Genomic DNA, 10,939 nt, shown 5'->3' with positions numbered 1-10,939 from the left:
GCAGGAATTTAGAACAGAAATTAGAAAACATTGTGGCTAATATAGATTAAGCTATTTTGAACACATGAAGCTGTCTTATACTGTACCAGATCCTTGGTCCATTGAAATCAGTACTGTTTACTCAGACTGGCAGTGGCCCTCCAGGGTCTCAGGCAGAAGGAGGCCTTTCACATCACATACTAGTGTATTCAGCAGCCCACTCACCAGTAAAACTAGTCCAAATATCCTGAGGACAACCTCTTTTAATCCTGAAATATAGAACTCAGTCTAGTTTACAAATCTAATGTCACACTAAATAACAAGACAAAAGAGCTCCTCCACTGTTGCGTATGTATCTTCCAGTGACAGAAAAATAACTACGATTTGTAGATATTAAATTGATCCTGTACAATTTAGTCTTACACAACTTCCTAAACCACTGGAGAACAGGAACTTAAGATTTGGTGGATATACATATATAAATAATGGCAATCCAAGAGAAAAATTAAACCAAGCATCCAATATGATAGATGAAATGTTCAAATGTAGTTGAAATTCAAAGAAGGGGTTCTAGATATTCTTCTGAACAGAAAGTTACCTGCTAAATAAATTTGTGATGATGTTTATTGGTTGTGTATAATGAATGCATGGCTGCATCTGCGCTGGCTGAAGTGCTTTGGGATTCCAGCTGGGAATCCACCTGTTGGGAAGGACATACAATTGCCTTGAGGGCAGTTGATCCATCCATAGACTGTGTCATCTTGCTTAATCTTGTAGGGATGGGCAACAACCCCACTGTGATTTGAGCAACTAAGCTTTAATGAGGAACGATGAACATGGCACTACTTGAGGTCCCTGTGTCATTCTGCCTGTGTTGTCTTGTAATGATGTGGTGTATTTTTGGATGTTTTATATTGTTACTGCATGCCCTGAGCCTTGGGAAGAAAGCAGATTAGAAATGTAAATAAATTTTAGTCTGCAAACACACACATCCCACATACGATTCCCGACAGTCCTGCTTGTATTAAATTAGTTTACAGGAGAAATAAGATTTTAATCGACTGAGGGCTTATCTAGATGATTCTCTAAAGGGAGAATCTCCAAAGCATGTTTTTTTCTCTTTTTGCACAATTCCTCTGCAAACCCTTCATGGTATTATATCCAGTCCCCAAGGGGCACGATACAGACTGAGGGAAATGTCTTGTTCAGTGCTTTGCCAATTCACTGCCCTGTTAGTAAAACACTATAATTGACATGGCTTTTATTTTTAAAACCTTCAGTAAATCTGCAGGCAGCACTGGAAAGAAGTGGGGGAGAGCATAGTTTACCGAAATATCTAAAACAATTATATAGAAAAGTCTGAAAAGGCATTACTGCAAGGAGTTGAAGTAATTTTACTGGCAACTATCTTCTATGTTAAGCTCCTTTGCTGCAATACCTTATGAGACTTTAAAAATATAAATACACAGTAGATCATGGGATATATGATGCAATGGCAGCCACTCAAAGAAACTAGAATACATTTTAAGCAGTTGTCTTTAGATTTTTCACTGTGTTCAGGCATAATTTTCTTCTGGGGAAAAATAACAATGGTGTAAGGATGGTGTATTTGTTTCATGTATACATACTGTAAACAGTGTGATTTTATGTCACTGTCTACATAGGACTTCTGATAACCAGCTGGAAGGTAAATCCTATTTTTCTTAGCAACCAGCTTTCATAATATGAGTATCTGGATGCTAAGGAAAAATTATCACCTTGCAATAGAAGCATTACATTGAGGAAAGATACCTGGGTCACCCAAAATGCTTCTCTATGCACTAAAAAAACAGTCTGCAGGGGCTCTAACAATGGAGATAGAACAACTTGTAGTCAAGGAAAGAAACTTGCAGCATTTTAAATCTCTCTATGAATAATTTTGTGCCACTCACTTTGGACCTTGTCAAGCTGAAAGGTAAGCAATGCTTATCTCTCCAGGAGTGGTCTGTGACATTAACAAGAAAGCTGACAGGAGAAAAGTACTGATTGTGTACAGAGAAATGATTGGAGAAGCTCAGGAGGCAGAGAATAGACTGCAGGTTGAGAAAGTGGATGGGTTCTGTTGTGACTATTGAAAGCAAAGCAAATGGACTAAAGGCAGAAAGGGAAAGGGAAGGGATAAACAAGCCTTCATCGGAACTGGGGGTGGGGGAGCATGAGGGGAGCTGAGGAAAGCTGAAAGTCAGTTAACAAATACTATATGGACAATATAATATCAAAAAAACTGAGCAGGAAAAAAAGTGAAGCCCAGATCCTGAATCAAAAAGAGACAAGTGAGTTCCCAGAGTGAAGGTCAAGAATCAGTCTTGTTGAAAAGAAGAATGGTAATAAGAAAAACAAGCTGGAGGACTGTGGGGAAACCCCATACGTATTCCTGTTCTTCCATCTCCTTTTTCCATTTAACTGACTCTTGAGTTTCAATTTCTTCTGGAGCATAGTTAGTCATCTACAGGACACTGGGCAGTCTTCAAGTCCCCCCCCCCCAGCCTTTTTGGCTATTACAAAATCATATGTTTTGCATAATTGGCCAAGTCCCCCTGAGAAGGTAGAACCTCCCACTTTGCCTGTAGATGGCCCCATTGTGCGAGATTTCATCATCCACACAGAGGCCAGCCAGTTTACTATTAAACAGAGTGATAGGAGGGGAAACTGGGGACTGGAGAACGATAATATATTCTGAACTAAGAAGACCTATGGGACAAGAACTGGAGAAATAAAGCATTTCTGAAAGAAAAAGAAGTTCAGAGAAGCATACCTGATATGAATTAAATTTAATCTCACAGATTTTTTGTGGGGAGGGGGGAAATAGAAGCTTAACCATTTTAAAAGTCAGAACACTTGTGGCAAAATATTTTGGCTGATCAAATGTTATCTTTTGAAAAACAGCTGAATGGATAATCAGAGCCGATGTATCTCTTAACTTGGACTTTATTCAACATGCCAGAATGTCTGATCTAGATTCAGTTGGTGAAGGATAGTGGATAAAATCTGAGGTCACTAATTTTTATGAAGGGTGGATTCCATGCCTAGTTTAACTGTAGCACACTTCCAAATAAGCAGCTAAATATAAACATGTGGGCATTTAATGTATGTTTGGCCTCCTGGGCCATGTTATAAATAATCAGTTATGTTTATACAGATTTATTTTCCTTGGCCATTTCAAGGAGTTTAACATGCTGTTGGTCCTTTCTGAAAATCTATGGGGATGTTCTCTTTTAATACAAAGAATATAGTTTAGACTTACATGCCTAGTATCAGTATTTTCAGTAGCCATGTGATACCTTGCGAAACAATTGTCACAAGCCTTGCCTTAACTGATTTGTTTTATAACATGTGGTGCGGGGATGATTGGGGGGGTGGGGGCAAAGCATTAGGCACTTGCTGTTTCAGAAGAAACCCAAACTCCCAGATGCTGGATTTAGAATGGGAGGAAAGCTTTGTTCTCATTGGCTTCCTCTTGTTCCTCCATGCAAGAGCACCAACAAAGAGATCGCTCTCATTCTTTTCATGGATGTAGACATTTCTCTGTTTGATTTTCTTCTGTCTGAGGGGACAGATGTAGCAAGTTCTAACAGTAAAGGAGGTACCCCTTCAGAAAAACTCACTAGATACAAATGAGGGATTATTTCAGCACAGCATATTTGCCTGTCAAGATTAAGGGCACGGGGTGACCCTCAGCCTGTTATCCAAGCTGTCAGCACTGCTGGGAGAGGGAGGAGTGAGGCCAGGTTGGCAGAAATGCAATTCATCTGATAGGCAGTATTGGTAGTTGTCTGTGTCATGCTGAAAGACGCGAGTTCCACCTTCCCTTGGCACTGTGCGGTGAGCCTGCTGCAATCACAGAGTGAAAGGAGGAGACCCTTTGCCTCCCACATTGCAGCAGGATCCTGGAATCAATTAACATGTACTGCATTCCAGGGTTGCTTAGGAACAGTGGTGCTTGATGCTGCATGCCTCCCTGAGGAGATAAAATAGTAAAAGAACCTGCGTGAAAAGTTCCTGGGTGTGTCAACATCACTTTCTGCAGTGGATGAGCACTCAGGATTTTATCCACCCTGCTCTTACTGTTTCTGGGTGCCTGTGCCACTCCTCACCTTGCCAATTCCACATGCTACAGAAGTAATGAAAATAGGAAGCTTCCTTACATGGAGTTTCTGGTCCAGCCAGCTTGGTGCTGTCCAGTCCAGCTTGTAGGAGTTTCCAAAGGACTTAAGCAAAGTCATTTTAAACTGTTAAATGATCCCTGATTTTGGGGGCTCCTGCCCACTGCTGGCCAGCTGGCTGGCAGGGGGAAAACCCCAAACCCAGCAGTGGCCACCCCTCTCCCTCCCCTCCTGCCAGATTTAAAGGACCCTCCAGCTGATTAGCGGGAGCACATGGCCCGCTGATCAGCTGGAGAGCCCTTTAAATTTGGCAGGAGGGGAAGGAGAGAGGCAGCTGCTGGCTACACACCTGCACTCCAAGCAGCGAATTTTCTCCTTGGGATTCAGGCCCGTGAGCCCCTGCTCTCCAAAAGCCTTTAAAGGGACCCTTTAATTGCTTTTGGAGAGGGGGGCAGGTGCCTGAATTCCAAGTGGTGAATTTCAGCTGCTTGGGATTCAGGTGCATCCCCGGTGTGATGATGTCACTTCTGAGTGATGCCATCATGTTGGGGACCTCCCCGCCCCTTCAGGAACACCTTCCAAAGCCCCCCGCTGGGGAGGAGGCAGGACCTGGCAACCCTAGATGTGAGAGCCAGTACTACTAGCAATAACTATATGAGCAGGTAGATGACCAAATATCCTCTAGATGTGCTTTGATCCATACATAAAGGTTAGACTTGCTTTCTGGGGCAGCCTGAAAAGCTCAGCCTCACCTGAGCTCATCAGAACTTGGAGTTAAGCAGGGCTGGCCATAGTCAATACTTGGACAGAAAACCACCAGGGAAGACTGGGGTTGCTATGCGGGGGAAAGCAATGGGAAACCACCTCTGCTCATCTTCCACCTTGAACACCATACGGCTTGGGTCACCCTGAGTTGGTTGCAAGTTGAAGACACATACTTCTTGTTTTCTGGAGAAAGCCAGATCTGGTTTGTAAACTTTGCAGATAATATGGCACAAGGATTCAATGGGATATATGTTGTCTTTGTGTTCACATATGAAGGCAAAGAGCCACATTTCTCTACAGGAGAAAAGTAGCACTGCAACTCTTTTCAGAGCATGGTAAATGTGGAAATCTAACAAACAGCACTGAACATAAGGTTACCAACCTCAAGGTGTGGCCTGGAGTTCTTCAGAATTAAAAATATTCTCCAGACTACAAAGATCAAGTCCAATGGAGGAAATCGCTGCTTCAGAAGGTGGATTCTATGCCATCACCCCACTGAGCTCCCTCCCTTAACTAAACTCCACCCTCCCCAATCATTACCTCCCAAATCTCAGGAATTTTCTGCACTGGGAAATAAAGGAATATTGTATCAGAAACAGATACGAGGTGCAATCCTTCAAAATGTGCCAACCTTCAAAACAAAAGACAAGGAGAGAGCCCTGCATTAGTATGCAACAGACCACAAAGTCCATAGAAATATAGGTAAGTCAAGGAAGATCCTTCATCAGTCATCATGGTCTATACTCTATAGTGTCTACTCAAAGCTTGCTGAATTGACCATATCTAGTAGGCTCATAATGAATATTTTTAACCAACTCTTGTGCATTTTTTTTTACAGGTTAACTGCAAAAACAGTCCTATAATGTTGGAAAAAACAGTTGCTGAACAGATAGGTCAATTTAGCTGAGGGGAACTTTAACATGGGCCACAGAGACAGAAAGGCCTTATGAAAAACAGGCAAGAAAGGGTTAGAGAGGGAATGGAGAGGCAAAAGGGAAAAGAGGAGAAACTTGTGTAGGACTAGCAACAACTAGCGCAGTTTGAAGCCAGGGTACGAGAGGTAAAGAGGGTTGTATTTTTCATACTGATTTATAACAAACAGCCAGATATTTTATCTCTAGTAAATACGTAATTTCTTGAGACTAGTACAGAATGTTATATTTTGGCTGAGATAAAGCTGTCTCCCAGGCTGAACTAATTCTCATTAAGGATTCTTTAGACTCAGCTATGCTTGGGTCTTTCACTCTGCAGTCTAGCTTTTGTCAGTTTTTATTAAGCCATGCAAAGCACTGGAAGGATTCAAACGAACTGGGCAATTTTGTTCTGACAATTATTTAGAGTTGAATTGCTTGCTTGAAACTTATTCCTGGAGGGAACAAAAAATGTGTTTCTATCTGTTGTGGAACAATGAAAAGTTTAAGTAAGGCTTGACACAGTTAATTTTAACTCATTAAAAAGTGAGATCACAGTGTATTCATTGCCAGTCAATTAAAAACATGGATAGCTGACCTCTGGCAACACATGTCTTGATCCATTAATCCAGCTATCATTTCATGTACCAAAAAATCACTATTTAAATTATTATGATATGCCCAGACTTGTAGATTTCATTCTTTCAGTGAATATTTTCTAACATAAATGTGAGGAAAAACTGTTTTGCCCAATCTATTTAGTTCTGGTTAAAGTATAAAGCTGATAGGAAGAAAGTTGATTAATTTGAAATGTGGTGCTGGAAGAGAGTTTTATAGATACCATGGACTGCCAAAAGGAAAGTAAATGGGCTCTGTATCAAATCAAGCCTGAATACTCCCTAGAAGCTAAACTGACCAAACTGAGGCTATTGTCTTCTTCATATTCTGAGAAGACAAGAGTCACTGAAAAAGACAATAATGCTAAGAAAAGTTGAAGGCAGCAGGAAAAGATGAAGATCCAAGATGAGATGGATTGACTCTATCAAGGAAGCCATAGCACTCAGTTTGCAAGACCTGAGTAAGACTGTTAACGATAGGATGTTTTGGAGTCACCAAATTCACAAAGACTGGTTATTATTTGACATTGTAGTTACTGCTTGCACTATCCAACCTTTATGCCACCTATGTCAGTGCAAGAAGAACATACTTTTGAATCGTGCCCAGTTAACTGCCTTCCTCTTTTATGATCCCTACTATGTTATGATCTCTGCACAGTCAAAAAGCACAGACAAATAGAGATTTCTTTTCCCCGAGATCTCTAAGGAGGTATAAATCCTACAAAGAGCCAGAGTCATTCTCTTAGTTGCTACATTTAAGGTACAGGGTCTCAGATACACTATTTTTCTTTGCTAGAAAGCAAACATCTCTAGTTCAGCAGTATATCCTCCAGTTAGGCTGAGCAGAGATAAAGAGTAAATCCAATCAAACCAGGGCTACTTACTACAGATCCCTAAGCAAATTTGATTAAAATAAAATCCAGTGGTAAAAAACAGTGTGTACTTGGCAAAGAATAGAATGACAGTATGTTGCGTATAATGCAAATGGAAAGACTATGTTACTCCTCTTATTCACTGACATCTTAATTTCAGAAAGATGAGCTGTACAAGATTCCTTTATAAAGCTAAGTTCCAAAGCCAAGCAATTTTTCTACCGAGAAGTGCGCACTTGAGTTTTCTCCATCACTGGCTTAATTCCCCATGCTAACCCATGCATTTTACATATCATAAAGGCAGACAGAATTATGCTATGGAACAGCTTAACCAGACAGAGAGAAATTCCATTCCATGTGAAGTATAAATGATAATATTATGTGGATCTGGGGAACTGATGTTCAGTTTGCAGTGTAAGGCTGACTGAGAGTTCTGGGAAACTGTTGGCTGGAAAGCAAACATGACCACCTCCTTAATTTTGAAACTGAACAGAACTGATGCTTAAATGAACTGTGGTTCACCCAGATCACTTTGCCCAAATGCCCCTTCCTTTGACTTCTTGCTAGCCTTAGGCTCAGTTAATGTCTCAGACAAATGAAGTATTTCAGACACATTCACACTAATAATAGAGTAAAACATAGTTACCTAACACGATGAAGGGAATTCCCAAGAAGGTAGAATTGTATTTCCCACCAGTCAGATTAATGATTCCAGCTGCAGTCAAAGTGGCCAAGCTCACTGTTAACAACCCAAGGAGGCCAAGCCAGGGTTTGCTGCGGACACAATCTTGCATGGAACAGCAGAGCATGGCCAATGTGACCACAAGGACCAAGCTTGTGGTCAAGTAACGGTCTGATACCCTGCTTGTCTTCTGGAAGTCCTCTTGAAGAGAAGAGGATGTGAAGGGATACATTGTGACGTTTGGGTTGGATTTCTGGAAAAGCTGGACAGTGTCGCAAAAATTGGATTCCCATTTTTCTGCCACCATGTCGTTGAGGGAGTTGATTGCCTGCAAGTAGTAGGTGAGCTGAACAGCTTCTGCAGATTTCACCCGGTCTTTGCTGTGCACAGTGACACCACCAAGCTGATGCCCATTGTACACTTCCCTGCCATCCTTTAAGTGCGTGATGGGATACGTGATAGCAAAATTAGTTTGATTAGACAAGCGAGCAGCCTTCAGTTCCTTCAGGACATGCACGATATCATCCACTATGCAAGACTTGTCATTATTTAGGATGCAGATATGGGCAAATGTGTAATTGAAACCAGGTCTTTGCACTTGGATCCTGGTCACAGCAGAGTGCAACTACAAGGGAGGAAAAACACACACACACACACACATTATTTATCAGATAAACTTGTATTATATCAGCAGCTTTGTCTACCTTAACGAGCAGGTTTTAATAACACAAGCAGTAATCATAAGTACCTGATGAAAAATGGAATACATGTATTACAAATTTGTTATCATCCCCCTACACTGTTCCTAACAACTTAATTAGATTCTGGCATATAGAAATTTATGTACCAGTTGATTGATTTCTCTCACACACATAATGCAAAACAAAACAAAAAACACACACCCCTATATAGCTTGCCAGTTTGCAAGTTCTTTACTACAAACAAAAGGGTTGTTATGGATGAAGCACATAACAGAAACTTTATCATAAAATGTCAAAATTATGAACATCATTTAGATTAGTTGCATTATTAAAATCTGCAGGACATTCTATGTTCCTCTTGACAGTGGATGTATGAGGGGAGATCCAGCTACCTACCAGCAGCTGAAACAGCATCTTGCTGAGTTCATTCTTCTTTCTGCACACATGTACTCAAAGCCTGCACATGCTCAGAAGTGCAAGACGAATGTCAAGAGACAATGAACCCGTGTCCTTTGGCTCTTAGTCTAGAGTTGGGCAGAAAATGCATCTAGCAGAGAGAGCACCTGCTAGGCTGCCAGAAGTCTTCCCACTCCTTTTCCTGTTTGTTTCTGTGGTATTTTTTTCTTTGTATTGTTAGCCTTTTCAGGACCCCACTGGGGAGAAAATTGGAATATAAATAAATGAATAAGTGTTTTTTTTAATACCCCACTTTTCTCTACCTTAAGGAGTTTCAAAGCGGCTTACACTCTCCTTCCCCTCCTCTCCCCACAACAGTCACCATGTGAGGCAGGTGGGGCTGAGAAAGTTCTGAGGGAACTGTGACTGGCCCAAGGTCAACCACCAGGCTTCATGTGGAGGAGCAGGGAATCAAGCCCAGCCCTCCAGATCAGTCTACTGATCTTAACCACTAAACCACACAGATAAAAAGATGTAAAACTAGGTGATGAAGTATGTCCTCCCCTTTAACCTCTACTCCAACAATGAGTTCTCAAAAGTTCAAAACCTTCTACACTGGTCTGGGGTACTAAGGTGGGTACTAATAACAGGTATTATGTGGCTTGTCTTTTTCCATTTTCTTTGGAATAGTGTGGCTACCTGCAATTTTTAAATAAGCGAATAAACAGGAGCTTTTTCTTCACAATACCATCCTGAATATATATGCTTCCTCTCCTCTCTAGCAAGGAAGGAAGCAATTATCTGTATGTTCTGAATAAACCTTTTTTAAAAGAAACACCTGAACCAGCTTGTATCCTGATTCACATTTTCCATTTTCAGGGAAGCTAACAGACCACATGGTGGCACAGCCACGGTGTTCTTCCTTGACCCATATCAATTAAGCTTCTGGCCTAGTTATGGGATTGAGATGGCCTTGCTTTATAAACAGGAGCTAGATCTCCAGAAGAACTTGTTTCTTGATAACCATAGACCTTTCAGTAGATTATGATACCGTGGACAGCTAATAGCAATATTGGGTCTAGCTCTTGGATTGTTGTGTTCTGCTTAAAATACCAGAGTCTGATGAAAATCCACAGCCTACCATTTCTGATTTTGTATCATACTACTCTAGGCACACTATTAGTAATTATTATTTACAAAATCACCATTTAAATTGTGTTTTAAACTGTTGTTATTGTTTGCTTTCTTCAAAGCTGTCTCCAGCTTTGTTGGGGTGGGATAAAAACATTTTTAAAAACTAAGTAAGGTCCAAGAAAGAACTGTGGTTGGGCTCACCCTAAGTACCTTGGAGAGAAGGACACAGGGAGGAGGAAATCCAGAACAAGGTAGCTGGACGGCACAGACCACAGTACACGGAACAGAACAGTGGAGCATTCATAAAGGCTCGAAAAGATACAGAACCAGGTAAGGCTACATCTAAGAGTTCCTTAAACAGAGATGAAGGGAGAATCCCCAGAACATTTTGAACGTACCATGTATAGCAGGGGTTTTTTTTGTTAAAGGAGCTCTTAAAACCACCATTGTGAGTCTGGTAAAATGTTTAAATAAATAAATACAACCCAGTGCCAATGACTCTTCTCACTGGTGTGACTACATCAGATAATACAAATTAAGTCATTATCTCCCAGCAGTTTCTGTATTGGGGAGGTTAGAGCAGTAGGTAATACTAGAATTTAGGCTCTGCTTGGGGGTAAAAAAAAATAGATGTATGCCAGAAAAGGTTATCACAGTAATGCCATGGCCTGCTCAGTGCTGGAATAATTTCCCTCACAACTCTTTGTTTGCAGCATATCCCTTTTTGAAGCACAACCTGT

At 41.0% G+C, this 10,939-nt stretch overlaps 1 protein-coding gene across 1 annotated transcript in view; it reads right to left on the bottom strand.

Annotated features, from left to right (window-relative positions):
- The window catches only part of PTCHD1 (patched domain containing 1), a 75,851-nt gene that overhangs the window by 24,912 nt on the left and 40,000 nt on the right, over positions 1-10,939 (bottom strand). The window contains exon 2 of the mRNA XM_015415424.1: positions 7,933-8,593. Coding sequence (XP_015270910.1) covers positions 7,933-8,593 — 661 coding nt within the window. The remainder of the gene's footprint in view (positions 1-7,932; positions 8,594-10,939) is intronic.

This window comes from Gekko japonicus, unplaced genomic scaffold, assembly GCF_001447785.1.
Source record: "Gekko japonicus isolate JY-2015 unplaced genomic scaffold, Gekko_japonicus_V1.1 scaffold1269, whole genome shotgun sequence".
NCBI lineage: Eukaryota > Metazoa > Chordata > Lepidosauria > Squamata > Gekkonidae > Gekko > Gekko japonicus.
Note: the sequence above shows the minus strand (reverse complement) of the source record. Positions and strands in the feature narration are given on the sequence as shown.